Genomic DNA, 15,905 nt, shown 5'->3' on the forward strand with positions numbered 1-15,905 from the left:
AATAGAATCGACGGATCAGACACTGTCTGTTTTGAAACACTCGAAGCAGTGCCAGGGATTTTTTTTTTCCAGTGAGAAGCCGGAAGTGGGGGTAGGAAATTATCTATGTACGCCTTTTTCACTCCGGGCACGACATAAACAAAGATATCCTTTCTTCCTCTTTTTCAACCGATTTAATCCCGGATCAGTACTCTGTGGATTTTGGTTCAAAGTTTATCACGCCTGAAGGGCTATTAGTTAAGATCCTTTCCCATTCAGGCAACGGCCGGAATCAAATTGCACGTTTTTCGTACACCACTCAGGAAGCCATTTTGATACAGTGCAATCTTGGCTCCGCCAGGAGCCCATGACCGCTCCTGGCTCCGTAGACTTTTCCTTTTCTTCTGCAAATTTTATACACTTTTAAATTTATTTTCATCAGTTCTTATCTTTTTCAAAGTTCCTGGTCTTGTCACTTTGCTTTGCTGGCAGCTTTAAGTGCCACATAAAAGACTTTCTTGCATTAACGTGATGAAATATTAAACGAAATAACAACAAACCTAGAATTATCCATTATGGTTTGCCCCCATCGAGTTGATGTCAAAAAAAAGCTAAAAATAAAGCGTGAAATCTAATCCATTCTGACAGACCACGTGGAGACCCATATGGGCAAATGATTCAGAGATAAGCGCTTGCTTTGATCTTTTTGTCAACTTAGTCATAACAACGAATTGTTATGCATCGTTTTAATTGACAATCATGGATTACGGCCAGTTTGGACGACCAGCAGACCCGTGGGACAAGGAGAAAACTTGATATCGTGTTTTATTCTTCGATTAGTGACGAAACTCATACCGCGTTTACAATTACGCGAGAGCAGAATGAAGTTTCGAGCGGAATAAGCAAAATAATTTCTGGTATGGGTTACTGGGCAAGTGTTCGGTGACTGTACACTGGCCTCGTTCTTTTTTTCGTGTTTATTGGGTTTCACGGTTCATAAACACGCAAAATAGAACTTGGTCAATATCCAGCTATCTTGACCGAACGAGAAGGGAGGGGGTCAACAAGCTTGGGTGATAAAGGACTCACTACATGGCAAAAGGAACAAACTCTTCGGGCTTGCGGGATAAAGCGGGCAGTCCCGAAATGGCAGGATTTCTCCCATCTTGCCCTCTCGGGTAGCCAATCACAGCACAGGACATGTTCAAAGCCGTTTTTTTAACCCCTAAAGGTACAACGAGCACCCCGTCAATTTTATATGAGAGTCCTCCCCCCCCCGGCCCTAAGAGGTATGGTTTTGAGCAAGAGAATATATTCTCTTATTTTGAGCGGTTTTGGTCTAAAATACTTAATTGTAGGGTACACTGCTTTGTGCCGGCGCCCAGGCACCAGAGCTTAGGTAAAAAGTGTGAACACAGCCTTTAAGAGTAACCAGGGCGATGATTATTCCATGAGAAACATGAAAACGCAAGCACAATTGTCACCAAAATGCTTTTGCTGGTGGAGTTGCCAAGCTGCACATCGCTACTAGGTCGCCGAGTATTTTGGCAAGAAACCTCTGAGGGCGCTATGCACTGTGGGAAACATTGAGACATTACAGATGCGCATGAAGGAAGATGGGACAGTTTTCCCTATAAGCTTAGCAGGCAGTCACTCTAATTTTACGTCAAAACAAGGTTGGAGGAGAATGATAGTGGACCGGAACTAGAATGCTTTCAAAGGATAAAAAAGGGTGAGTACAGTTTAGTTCTTACAATTTATTATGCTACTGTTGTATTTTTAGCGAAATTACGCTCAGTAAAGTTATCTAAAAGAAGATTTTTATTTATCTCAAGAAAATTCTACAAAAATCTTGCTTTCATCATTAGTCAACAAGGATTCTTTTGTTATATTCATATTATTGTTTTTGTTTCACAGCACCCGCAGAAACTTTGTCACCCTCAACTGGTTCTTGTTGAAAGCACGTGGAATGGCTGTTTTTGTTTTTATTTTCCTTTCCTTATGGTCTTACCCTGGGTGTCTTTTAGTCAGTAAGTAAAAATCATCAGAAATACTAGTCAGTTTACTTTGAGAAACGTTTTGAGTGAACTAGTAAGAGGAGTTTACTGAAGGTCTGTCAGTTCTAAGCTGTAATATAACGGCTTCCCTGACTGGTTGCAATATAATGGCCTCCCTGACTGGTTGCAATATAATGGCTTCTCTGATTGGTTGTAATATAAAAGCCCCCCTAATTGGTTGTAAGTTTATACTGCGTTCAGTCCGGCGTTAGAAATGAATCAATTCATTAAAAGACGAGTAAACATGTCGCCTTATTACCGACAGAAAAACGATTGGAGAGAGAATTGATATTTTGATCGAGTAAGGCGGCGGAATGTATGTAATACAGCACTCTTTCTAGAATGTGTCCAGAGCAGGAGGCTCCTGGTTCAGAGTCCATAAAAAGTGCCCAACACGATGGTTCATAATGCGCGCATCAATCTTGTACCCTATTGCTTAGAGTCCCCGAGGCTCCTTCTGAGAACTTTGGCTGGATACAAGATTTAGGGCGGATAAGCTCATCACTGGAAATTTACCCTGACTGTTATTTTTGTTTCCAGGATGTTTCAAAATTGACGCCTCGTCAACACCTCCAACATTACCCACAAGCTCAACAGGATTACCTCAGATGACCGCTGTCCCTACACCTTTGTTGCACCCTGTTCCACAACCAAATTCCATGGTCTCGTTACCAGTCTCAAGTACTACGCTTCAGCCCACGCGGCCAGCCCAGCGACTAGTGTCTATCTCTTACTCAGCGGATGTTAAAATGATTAGTCCTGCACATGCGCAATTGCTTTCAGCGACCACTCTGCCCATTTTGCGGCCCACAGCACCAACAACAAGCTTTGAGTCAGCCTGCCGTCCTGTTGTGAAAAACGTTTCTGTCTAACTGTCGTGCAATGAATTATAATTACCCAATGACTATTAAATGATTAGCCAGAGAACATTATGAATAATAACATATATCTTATGTCATACCTTTTGATATTACGACGAAAATTCGTGTCCACCTAGTTATTTTTAATGTTCATAGAATGGTAGGAATTGAATAAATCGCGAGAGCTTAACCAGATCTTGCATGGCGATGCAGCTCTTTATTTCGTTATTGATGAACTTTTCAATCAGGTTGCACTGAAACGCTGATAATCTTGTCAGTCTGCGAGATCTCGTTCACTTTTAAAGATTGTTGCTGAAATCACAGCATAACAGATCGTGCCTTCTTGCTAATGAAGATTCATGTCTCTGAGTCTGTTAAGAACTGCGTCAGAAAACTCCCGACGTCTTATAAACGGTCTAGAAAACGGGCTGATTATATGTCTGGAGTGAGAAACTACCGGAGGGTAATGATAGATATGGTGAGATAGCCGAGGGGAACTCGCTGCTACTCCCGGGAGAGAGTTTGGGATAGTAAAATCCACGAGATTACGCGTTGTAGCTCGTAAGTATGAAGGCGATGAAACATGATAGGGTGGAATAAAAAATGAATTGGACTCCCGATTTTGATAGCTGAGTATGTTCTGTTGGTAAGGGTTCAAACTGCTAGGGCCTGCTAGCCGAGTGTTGAACGATTGCGGCGCAGATGTAGCTGCCACAGGAGGGTAATACCGAGGCTGCCACCTTGGTTGGTAAGAGGCGAGACCTCTTGTCCAATCCACGCTCGCCGGATTAGTAACATACGGCACAGGGGCAGCGAAAGGGCTACGCCTTGAATACTCCTGGAAGTACGTAGGCCACGAAGGCGCGGCTTGGCTGAATGTTCGATAACTTGCATGAACTGGGGGTCGATACTGATGGTGATAATGTCGATAATGCGAATGTCTTGGGTGATGGCGATATTGAGTGGAATAGCTTGGTTCGAACTCATCGTCGTCTTGTGGAACGTCATGTGACCTCCATCTTTCTCTATCTGCAAGACAGGAGCAAACCGATTTTTGATTTCGATGCCCCTTCTACATTTGAGGATCTGTATACATAGCATAGGGGTTATAACAACTACATACCAGCCGATCAAAAATACGGACCGGCTCGAGCATGTTACGATGGTAAAGGCGGCAAAATACGAGATACAAAAACCCTCAACTTGTCGCACAATATTGTTTCGTTGCAAGTTTTGGGTCGATGTTTCGCGTTTTCACCTTGCGTGATCAACTTGTCGCGCAACAAAAACATTTGTTGCGGGTTGAAGAAATACCGCGCGCTGATTGGTTGATTTGCTTGAGCATGAGCAAATTTGTTGCGTGACAAGTTGTGAGTTTGATGAAAAACGAGCAACAAGGCCTAAATTTAATTTGTTGCTCAAAGCAGACTCTCGCTCTACTTTTTGCAACAACTTTCTTCAAAACGCAACAAATGTTTTTGTTGCGCCACAAGTTCATCACGCAAGGTGAAAAATGCGAAACGTCGACCCAAAACTTGCAACGAAACGATGTTGTGCGACAAGTTGAGGGTTTTTGTATCTCGTATTTCGCTGCAGGAAACCATGTTAGCGATAGTATGCATGGGAAAACACGTTAATGAGGCAAGAGCGAGAAAAGAGGTGCAATCTTATTTTTACTTGATGGATTGTTAAGCAAGTCATTCGAGTTTTCGAAATGAAATCAACTTCACAAAAAATGCAAAACCAAAGACACTACAAGTGATTCTCTTTAAATTTAGTGCAAAATTATTGGGTTGATCAATGATCCTAGCACCTTTGAAAGTGTGTCTTTCACCATGACGTCTTGGTGAGTCCCAGTCCCAATCATCCATATCTCCCTCGTACCCAGGCCTTTCACGTGGCTCAGAGTCTTCATCGTCGAAGTTTTGACCTCGCCAAGATTCGCGATCGTAATCTTCGGACTCATCATCGTATGGCCTTTCGTGATCCCGAGGTGCATAAGATCGATAAGAACCTGTCTCGGTTTCCTCCGGAAAGTCGTCGTCATCGGCGGTTTCATCGTAATCATCCGAATCTTCGTCGTCGTCGTCATCATAATAGTAAGGACGAAATGATTTTTTCACCGTGTTGCTTTTACTTTTATGCTTTTGGGCGCAGAGTTTCTTGGTTAGGAGTCCACATCTCCCCGGACTGTTTGTTATGTTCAAAGTTGCATTTTCCGAAGTCGGGTTTTCATCATTAAGCTTGAAGAACTTTAGAAGAGATTCTTTGTGTTGCTTAACAGTTGATCCTGTAAAGAAGTTCATAATCACACCAGAAATGTTAAGAGCGTAAACTGAGTAAATGAAACAATTTCCCATGGCCTTTTCCTTAAAAAGCTAAACATGCCCATCACAATACAGCTTTTAATTCCAATGGTTTGATGCATTGACTTCAGACTGTCGATAGATCCTGATTCGATCCCCGTCTCGGCTGGGTTCACCTGTGGTTTTGTTTCTCCCTCTCCTCCCATACAGGCTAGCTCGATTCCGAGTCGGGTCTACGGGGGAGGAACGTGTGCTCCTTTCCCGAACAGCGGCTGGTAATCGAGCCTACTCACAGATGTGTAAACAACTTCTAGGAAATTGCTCTGGAAAAAATTTTGCGGAATGAACTAGCGTACCGTCCAATCGGAAAAGCAATACTCCAAATCGCGTGTGCACAGCGCCGACCTCCATCGGGAAGTTCGCCTGATCATTATTTCTTGTGAATGAAACCGACCCTAGGATTTTCTTTGTAATGGAAATGACGTTGAGACATTACTTGCGTTTTAAGCTATAAACTGAAACAGATTTTTGTGTTCATATCGACCCTGTCATAAAGTCAAGTGTTTACACACACACATTGAAGTGTTCAATGTCTGTTATAGAGTATTTGCCGCTCACAACAAAAGAAAGATCGATAATATCCTGTTTCCTGTAGTTACCAGTCCCTGACAGTCAACTATGTTGCCACAAAACCGACAAATGGGTCCTTTAAAGAATTCATCAGTACAAATATCCGGTCATAGTTGACCAAACGATAATTACTGATTTCAAAGTAGAGCTTATTGAGAAAATTGAAATTTTGAATAATATTATTTACTGAGCCAAGGCAAAGACCTACAGAAGATCAATTGTTCGGCCATGATGGGTCATGATGCTTTTCAATAATTTGATGGTGCTCGCTCGTTTCTTTATTCAAAATATATCTCAGCTTTATACTTGAAGAAGTTAACAGGAATTTTAATTTGGGAAAATAAATCTTAACTAACCTTTGTTATGAGCTTCACTGCAAAACACAGAGTGAAATAATATCAAAGCCAGCAGCAGGTACCAGAGGGACCAGACAGGCATTGTTTGTCATAAATTTAGATGATCATGTTGTTAAATTCTCCTTTCTGCAGCTCCACAGCGACACATTTCCAGCAATTGGCAAGATATTTCATCTCTGATTCACCACCTTGATGAGATTGTATGCCAAGACTGAAAATATCTGTAAATTACTGCTCTACAAGAATGAGAGGGAAATTCAACAACCGATTATCAATAATTCAACTGAAGCTTGATCAGTGCAGTAGGTCCTAATACCCAGTGTTTCATTCTCCACCTGCGGCTGTTTCCTACCGGGTGATACTAGGTTCAAGCAAGGGTGGACGATTCACCTTCCTCACTTGTCCATTCCAAGTCTGTTGCACAAGTTATGAAGAAAGTAATTCCCAATGCCCAAGTACTACCATCCTCGGAAACCCAGGGGCTGCTTGTCGGTACGATGCGATATTTTCGGGCAAAAGTTTACTTCAAGAGCCTGAGCGGAAAAGCCCCTGAGTATCCTTGAAGCAAACTTTCGCCCGAAAATATCGCATCGTGCCGACTAGCAGCCCCTTGTGTCTTGAGGATGGAGTACTACATGATGTTAAAACTGTTGAAAATAATGAGTACAGTGGAACCTCCACTGACGGCCACCTCTCTACAACGGCCACTTTTTTGCCCCAGCGCACGAACGGTCTCTCGACAACGGCCAGTTAATCAACAACCGACGAACGGTGTATACAAAACCCATTTTTAATTGGAAAAGGTCACGAAACTTGATCTTATATACTGCGCGTCGACGTTGGTCTCTGTTTCTGTTTGGTTTCCGTTTTTTCGATATATTTTGATTGTGTATTTACATGCTAAATATGCTTTTCAAAGATAAAAATATTGAACTCCAAGAAGAAAATCGGTGTCATATTATACGCCTACCTCCCCATAAAGGCCGGGCATAAAGCCGGGCCACCTTGGTCACTTTTCTTCGTCCCCAAGGTGGCCGTTGTGGAGAGGTTCAACTGTAGTTTCGTTTTCAGAGAATAGTTGGTCGATCAACGCCTCTAGTTCCTTTCTGTTACATCTCGTTCCCACTTCCCGTACTGCAAGTATCGATCGAACCAAGATTCAATCAAAACCTCGTTATGGATAGGATGGGTTCAACTGTATTAAAGTACAATTCTCGAGAGACAATTGTAATGAAATATTGAAGAAATTTGAAGTTTCTATGTGTAAGCCCTAGAGAGAAAACTGGCGACCAGATGAGGCAAAGAAACTTTCTTTCGATGGTCCGAGGTCGTTCATATTGTATGGCACAAATCAGTTCTGAACGATTCACGAATAAAGACGCCTCGCCTTGCCTTATCAGGTCAGTTCCTTTTATTTGTTTTGTGCTAGTGCGAGCATTATATCTTAAAAAAACGATTTCCAAGGATTTCTTACTGTACGTTTGTCCTAAAAAGGGTATGGTTTACTGACTTGGTCTACAGATAGTTAGTAAAGGTGACTGGGAGACACCCCTTACCTCAAACCCCTAAAGGGATACGAAACCTTACAGATTTATGTAACGTCTCTACGTATCTCAAAGGTCACGCATGTCCGAAAAAATGGAAAGTAGAGATACGGAGAACTGTTGCACGAGATAGCTCAAAGAACCTTTGGTTTGCATCTAGAAAAAAACCGCATACACAAGACAAGACAAATTCAAAAAGACTATACTATTATTTTATTAAAGTATTAAAGCAATCTGTTATAAACCTTTTGTGTTTAATCATCCCTTTGACTTGAACAGAACCCTTGCGTATAAATAATCAATCTAGCGAAACGAATTGTAGGCAAAACGACTGTAATCCGAATTTTAACTAACACTAGACGTGACCAAAACAATAAATTAGTGAAAACTTGAAATATCTAGTTATCTGTTCTCCTGTTAGATAAAACTGAAGGTAAACTGCTTTTCATTAAGAAAATATGCTACTGTCATTAAAGCCCCTGAGGGGGCAGGGGTACGCCCGGAAAAATTGGGTAGGGGTGTGTGGCCCACTTCCCAAAACCCTTACCCTATTTATGACCAAAATCTGCAATTTTCCCTACCCAGTTATGACCAGACCAAAAATTCAATACCCTATTTTTGACCGTTGCCCTTGCAATTACATATGGTGGCTACGCTCACAGAACGAGCAGCAGTCAAAACCAAGCTGCCCTACCGAAATGACCCAATAATAGTCTTTTTCTTCGCAGCTAACAAAAATAAAGACAATGCTAGAGTTGCTTTGGCCTCTTCTAATAGTTAACTTGAGAATTCCGGGTTTAATTTGACGAGGAACAGCATATTTTGTTCAAAATAAAACAAATATTATCCTACCTGGCGACACTCGACAAACTACCAGTGAGTTGCCATGCCGTACGCCGGTGACCTATTTTTGGCACCAAATTAGGAGCTTGGAGACACAAAATGCTTCATGTTTTTCACTTTTTACAATCTGATATGGTTTTTGAAATCCCTTTTCTTGAATATTTAAAGCCATATCCAGTGAGAAAGTTGCCTGATTTCAATGCCTTTCCTATTAACTTACATTGACGTCAAGACAGTAAAGCTTTTCCCGCCTGCTGAATCCTGATTGGTCGATTTAAATTTCAGGTGCAACAGCCATATGCAAGGACCTGTGGCTGACACAGTTGCCCTAAACATAATTTCTGAAGGGCTTTTGTTTATGGTCTTATCGATAATGATGAAAAAGTAACTTTCTCTAAGAACCATACCCAATTCAAGAAAAGAGTACAAAAACTATACCCTATTTAAGACCAAAATGGCCAAATCGATACCGCATTTATGACCAAAACGGCTGAAAACCATACCCTTTGGGACCGCACATACCTACATAGCCCATATAAGGGAGTAACCCCCCCCCCCCACCTCCCCGGGCATAAAAGGGCAAACCAATTCTTGTTTTGCATGAATGAACACTACACTATCACTGATAAGGCCATGAATAAAACTATACCTTAAAGCCTGGGCAGCTTGAAACATTTAACTTACCTAAAATGAGTGAGTGGATTTTTTTATATATAATTCTTTAAAAAATGCAAAAGATTAAACTAGATCTGTTGAATGCATATGCACAACTTCGTACAAAACTGTAAAATATAGCATTTTATTGAATCATGTATTTCTAATAAAATAATTTCTGCAAGTTAAATGAAAGTCTAATCTGTAGAAAAGTGTGGTTTTGGTAAAACTTTCGATTCTTCTAACAGTACTATTTCTATCAACCATTTCACTTCCAAGATCAAACAATCAATTTGTCTTCCTGATTTCTATACATTTGGTTTCGTATAAGTTCTGAGAATTAAGAACTACATCAAGGCAATGCACACTTCTTGATGCTAATTTAAATAAATATTTCACAATGCCAATCACAGGGAGAACAGATTGTTGGTTTGCTCTGCATCTGTTGTTGTTCCTGTTTTTTTTTTCTTCAGAGGTGTGTACTAGTTTGGTGTAACTCTCATGTCCTGGACAGGGCCTGGCCAAATCCAAACCCTTTAGGAGCAAAGTTTTTCTCATAACACGCTGTAAGAAATAATACAAGGAATACCTAATAAATACAGTTGGTCAATGCATTATTGTTCCACAAAATGTCCTTAACCTCCCATGGAAGAATCTTTTTAAATCTTTGGTTTTTGAATTCCCTTGCCCCCTCAGAGTTTCCAATGGCTTTTCACAGAGTTGGGATAGACATCAATGTTCTCAAACTATATGGTCAACTTATCTTTCAGTCAACAATATTTCAATAAATAATAACAAAGGCACGAAAACCAAACAAATGAAGGCTTGAATTCATCATGGATTGATTAATGTGATAAGAAATAAATACGAATGAATAAATACCAACCCCAAGGGAGTTATTGGAAATTCCACGGGGGAGGGGACCTGAAAAGCTTAAATTTCTAAAGGAAATTATGAACTAAAACTGGATTTTCCAGAGGGATGGGGTTGACAACCCACAAAAATCCTCTGCAGGAGGGATATAGATATTTTCTGAAACAACACAATGTATCAATGAAATTTCTCAATAGCAACAATCCCTATCAGGAGCCCAAGCAATAATAAAGACAGCCACAGAAACGCAAATAACAAAAAGAATACCTCGACAATAGATTTCTCCATCATGGTCTCGCATTGTTGTTGCAGTAAGACCCTTGCTACAAGTCAGGCATTTAAAGCATTGCTTGTGAAAAACCTAATTAACCAAACAGTGCATATAATAAGGACATGATATAACATTATTATAATAGTAATATTGTCATATTGAATATTGCGCTATATCTAAAAGGATATGTAATTTAAGTATGAATGTAAAAGAGGCTGGAAGAAAAATGTATTAAAATATGATGAACTACTCAATCTAAAGCCCATCTCACCATCTCATGAAGTTTTCCTTCCTGTATGAGTTGGAAAAGACACATTTCTTTATAATTTCCACTTTGCAAGTGTAATAACTATTACGGCAGAAGAAAATGTTTTTAAAAATACAGTCTAATTTATTTAAAAAATACTAGAAAGTAACTGTTTCGAAAACCACTTGACATCATCCTGAAAAAAAATTTGAGTTGGCAAGAGGTGTGAAATTTGACTAAAATTTTGAGCAATTTCTATTTTTTGAAGGACCATTTATTGTGTTAGACTTCTGGCAGCCATTTTTTTCTCTACGAGTTGCTTAGCCCATTCCCCATTAGGCTTAAGTGTCTTGCCCCATAACCCCTTGCTGAATTTTAGGAGAAAAACAGACTGCCAGCAGTCTATTAAGTTGTATGTGGTTAGTATAAATTTATTGGGCTTGTGAATCTCCAATTACTGTTTTCTTACAGGAGGACAAGAAATGTACTGTTCATACAAAACAGAGATCTGGACATATAGCACTGAAAATGTTCAGAGTTAACTTACCTTTCCAACTGCCCGAATCTTCTCTGCATCATACACCACTCGATTACAACGTGGACAACTCTTTCCTGTGCCTGACCCACCAGTGTTTACAGGAGCAGTTTTTGGAGCTGTAGAAACAGCTTCTCCTGCCGTCCCAGTGTCTGTGCTTAGTACACCACTACCAACACCATAGCCATAACCCTTTGTACCAAATAACCTGGTGTGACAACTGCCACAATACAGCTCACCTTAAAATACAAAGCAATGGAATTGTTAAACATAAATAAATAAACTTTATTCCTAGATGATGGGTGGTGTAAAACAGGTTTGCGCATTTTGAGGTCAATAGTAGAAGATCAAATTCATGTTACTGGAAAGAGGATTTTTAAGGTTGTGACCCACATTATTGGCCCAGCGCCTTCCCCTATTCTAACGAAAAATTGCTTCTTATCACCTGTCACATTAAATTATGGTTCCAGCAACATAACATGCATTTTGATTGGTCCAAATAAAGTACTATTTCAGTGATGTGCAGTTTCAGGAAGTGCAGTTCACATACATTTAAATAAAGGAAAATTGATGGAAAAACATTCAATAAGATATTTTTTAATTGGTCCCATGCAAGGTACTTAAACCAAGGTATCAAGATGGCCTAGCTGTTATCCCTTTATTGTAGCTCCGCAGAGCACGTCATTAACTGTCTGACTGGCTTTGGCATGTGTCAGATATTAACTTCTGTCATGAGAACTGAGAATTTGTTTCCCCCAGTGGCAAGTAGCTTCTGTTACTAGTACTGATTGTGTGGCTCTAGCAAAATATCTATAAACTATACCCACCCTAAGGATCTGATGGACAGGGTTATTAGAAATTCCAGGGGGGAGGCTCTCAGGGATCAAACCAAAAACCCTCCATGGGAGAAGAATGAATATTTTCTGGCACAACACATCAAAACCTTTTGTGATAAAGTGATTGTTTTCCTTACCATCCTTGTCTCGCATGGTAGAACTGTTGACAGTTTTGTTACAAGCTGCACATTTGAAACAGTGTTTGTGCCATTTCTTCCCAGCGCCAAATACTTGTTCAGCAAAGTATACAGTTTTTCCACATCTTGCACACTTGGATTCGGTCCCTCCAAGTTTCAAAGAAGCTGTCCTGTTACCAGTGTGGATATTCATGCTTTGTGTGATCCTGATCTGTGTAAAAACACACCTCGAGGCTAGCCCTTCAACAACAGTTTCTTTACAAACTACTTCACTCTAAAAATTTAAGTTAAATTGATCCATATAGCCTTTACATCATTTATGGGGAAAAAAACCAATTCAGAAATTATCTATGTACAGGTCTACAAAATTATGCATCACTAGAAATTGCCTGTTCGCTGTAGTGCAAATATTGGGAACATAACTCTGCTATTAACATAACAATTATAGTTCAATACCACTTACGTCGCTTTTTTGTTTCTAACCCATTACACGTGTGATCAAGTTCTTTTTATCAGAACTACTGCTAATGATTTAACTGAGCCACTTTCTGTTTTAACTCACTATAGTGACAACCAACTGATATGATTGAAGAAACATCGTATTGTACATGAATGCCATTCAATTATACATTTTCCAATTAAAAAAAAAAAATCTCCCGGAAAAATTCCCCCTCTTTCACTTCATTATATGCCAATTAGTGGAAAAAATACAATCATTGTCTTCAATTTTGTATGTGACAAATCTAATATGATCAACATAAAACTAAAAATTCTTCACATTCCCAAAGATTGTGATAAACATTCAGTCAATCAGTTTATAGTTCTCTGTTTGGTGTCAACTGGGAGAAAGATGTCGTTTGCATTCTGAGCTTTATTTCACATTCCTCATAGCATTTATAATAATCAAAAGTGCCGATCACGAGTTAATTTACAAGCGTAGTTGTTCATATCTGAGTCCTTTCGTGAACATTCCTAAACGGAATAAGACAATAAGACTGACCTTTGTCTTGTGATAGATGAACACCCGATGCGCTGCCAAGATCGTTTAATTAAGATATAAGCTTAAGCTTAAAAGTTCACAAAAAAGTTATTCAAGGTTTAACAACAGATAATCCTAGCTAAAGTAAGCTATATAGAGAGAAAGGGGAAGGCATAAAAGTCTTATACTAGCGCTCTCTGTTGTCAACACAACACAAATACTTGAATGAATGAAGCTTAATTTAAACGTTGCTTCATAAAGCTTTTAACAGCCTTGAGGTTATTTGATTTTGTTAAAGAGATGCACTTTTAGTTTATCTTTCCGCGTGACAAACATTATGAATTTTTAACTTTCATAATTTCGTGGAATGACACCGATGGTTCATCTCGTTCTCTTATCGTATTTAAACTTATACGTGACTTACCTCTTTCCCTTGATATAACTTTCCTTGTGCCACAGGAAACACCTCACCTGAGCTCTTTAGCATAATATAAACATGCCCAATACAAGCTTTCTGCATCATAAGTGCATGAGAACAATTGGTCGCCTTTGTAAACGCAATCTTATTATATTGCAATTACTCTGATAGTTCATTTTCTCACAGAGCATTGTTTAGCGATGAATGGAATAAACAATGGCCAATTCCAAATCGAAGCAGGGATAAAAGAGTCCACTAATCCAGCTGTTTTTGGAACGATAAAACTGTTCCGTCATGAACCGTGAACTACACTGAACGCTACCTTGAACTTCTCGATGTTTTCTTGAGCCCAGTATCCCCTTCACATAACGACATAGGTCCGCATCTAGGTCCGCAAGTCATGCAAAGAAGCTTTGCGAGGAATTAGGGAATGCCATAACTCAACGCAGTTAATGCCCCCCCCCCCCCCTTTTTTAGCACTCTGCCCCGTCCCACGTTTTTATATAAAAATCTATACCGATGAAATCGGATTTTAGACAAACTGGTTGAAACTCTAATGTTTGAACAGAATTCCTCACATAAGCAGGACCAGGCGCCCATTACACGTTTCCCTTAGTTCACTTTAATATCCCCCCCCCCCCTCCAAAAAAAAACAAAAAAACATTAAGTTAAGTTAAAAAGTTGCAGTGAAGTTAAAAAGGCAGTGAAGGCCAGAATGAGGGAAATTTTCTCCTGTGGACAGATCAGGCAAAGACGAACGTTATAAAAGTACACGCTCACTTTTTTACCACGCACAAACATCTCAAAAATTTGCTGAAGCATTTTCAAATTATGAGTCAGACCATTTCGGGAAAACAAATATTGTTAAGTCCTCTCACAGACAGGAAACTCTAGTCTATTTCTCCTCATAATTTAGATTACCTCCTGTCCCGGGCCTCCTGACAATAGGACTGACTAAACAATGATAAATCTCTTTGTACGCGCTGTTATTGAGTCTTAAAACCGAAAACAAGTCAGAATTGAATTGAAGAATTGAAGTCTGTGGGAAAAGAGATAGCATGCGTATATATATTAGCGTAGCAACATCTCCAAATTCCAATTCGACCATGATGGAAAATCCGCATGTAAACCAGCTAAGGCTGATGTGGCTTTCTCTCTAAATATTGTAATTTGATTTTTGCTGTTGTTGTTGCTGTTTTTATTTTTGTAGCCATCGATCCGATTAGCCTGTTTTGTAATTCCCCTTGTTCTGACCGCGGAATTCTATACCTAGACATGAGTCTCCATACTATGTCATACTTAAACTCTTTTTTAGCATATAAGTTTACTATCATACTTTAAGTTTTCAACACACCACTCCCTTGTTTGCATCTAGCTATATCTACATTCTTGCTCGTAATTGGTTCGGGATATGGCCTTTCTATAGATTTCCATCGAATCGAAATTGAACATTCTATCTATCAATTTCCGGGAAATCAGTTTTGCTGAGGAATGCTCTGGTCGTGACATCCAGGCCACTGAATCGTGACCGGAGAAAAACACTGCATGCTTTACTAAACTGAACATACAAACATATAATGGTCATCGCGGGATCCGGAGATTAGACTTTCTTAGACAGCAAATCTTTCTATTGATTGTCATTTACTTGTTCCTATAACTCAACAAGCACATTTGAGGCACATTCTCACAGCGATCTGCAACCAGTCCTAAGCCGGAAAGAATATAATCAGTTTGTCAGCTTTTCGATGCTTCCTTGTAATGTCACCAATTTGGGGAGAGTCGCAAGCCCATAGATTCGATCGTATTGGTCAAATTTTTATTTTCTTGGAAATTTGTCATCTGAAAGTCGAAATGTCGCCGACATTTTAGAACAACTAATGTAAAACTTCTTCCTCAGTTATAGATAGGAAACGGTCAAACGGATAGTTTTTTTTAGCGGTTTCGATTGCTTCTTTCTACTATAACCTACATTTGGTGTTTTCTCAGTAAATTCTACCTTACCTGAATGTATTTGTGCACACGTATTTCACTTTCGTGCCAAGAAAAATGTTAAGTTTCCAAGCCGTATTTTACTGAACGTTCGTCAGCAGTCTGCATATGCAGTATTAAATCTTCTAGACAAACAAAACAGTACAAATCTGTGACTTGTGGCACGTCTGACCTTTTAATTCTCAGGACACAACATGATCTACTGAACTCAAGTGTAATTATTTTCCGACGTATTAAATGGTATGAATTCACAAATTCTAAGCATTTTTTTGCAGTCGGAAATTTGAACTGTCAAAAAAAGTATTCAGAGGATCTCTGATCTCACGAGCCTCTGCTACTCGAGGACTTTAGTCACAAGCACCACGACTTTTTGAAACATGTTACAGTTAGT

The 15,905-nt window shown here is 39.6% G+C and overlaps 3 protein-coding genes across 6 annotated transcripts; 1 reads left to right on the plus strand and 2 right to left on the minus strand.

Annotated features, from left to right (window-relative positions):
• The first annotated feature begins 53 nt into the window (after positions 1-53).
• On the plus strand, positions 54-3,096 carry LOC110052186 (uncharacterized). The gene is made up of 3 exons (XM_020758313.2): positions 54-1,711; positions 1,897-2,009; positions 2,577-3,096. Exons 1-3 carry the CDS (start codon positions 1,689-1,691, stop codon positions 2,906-2,908), a joined length of 468 nt encoding a protein of 155 aa, XP_020613972.2. The 5' UTR covers positions 54-1,688; the 3' UTR covers positions 2,909-3,096.
• Positions 3,094-6,481, minus strand: LOC110051862 (uncharacterized). Its single transcript, XM_020757942.2, has 3 exons — positions 6,189-6,481; positions 4,710-5,186; positions 3,094-3,925 (listed from the first exon to the last, which is right to left on the minus strand). Exons 1-3 carry the CDS (start codon positions 6,268-6,270, stop codon positions 3,243-3,245), a joined length of 1,242 nt encoding a protein of 413 aa, XP_020613601.1. The 5' UTR covers positions 6,271-6,481; the 3' UTR covers positions 3,094-3,242.
• Positions 6,482-7,922: 1,441 nt separating this feature from the next.
• LOC110052103 (cysteine and glycine-rich protein 1-like) lies at positions 7,923-15,669 on the minus strand. 4 transcript variants are annotated; one of them, XM_020758229.2, is made up of 6 exons: positions 15,527-15,669; positions 13,532-13,621; positions 12,129-12,339; positions 11,168-11,394; positions 10,370-10,463; positions 7,923-9,793 (listed from the first exon to the last, which is right to left on the minus strand). In XM_020758229.2, the coding sequence occupies exons 2-6, from the start codon at positions 13,592-13,594 to the stop codon at positions 9,729-9,731; spliced, it is 660 nt and encodes a 219-aa protein (XP_020613888.1). In that variant the 5' UTR covers positions 13,595-13,621; positions 15,527-15,669; the 3' UTR covers positions 7,923-9,728. The 4 variants fall into 4 exon arrangements, with proteins under 4 accessions (XP_020613888.1, XP_020613889.1, XP_020613887.1 ...); XM_020758230.2 differs by lacking the exon at positions 13,532-13,621; XM_020758228.2 differs by lacking the exon at positions 15,527-15,669 and having other exon boundaries at positions 13,532-15,520.
• Positions 15,670-15,905: the final 236 nt, after the last annotated feature.

The sequence above is a fragment of the Orbicella faveolata genome, unplaced genomic scaffold (genome assembly GCF_042242905.1).
Source record: "Orbicella faveolata isolate gen_17 unplaced genomic scaffold, um_ofav_v1 contig_47, whole genome shotgun sequence".
NCBI lineage: Eukaryota > Metazoa > Cnidaria > Anthozoa > Scleractinia > Merulinidae > Orbicella > Orbicella faveolata.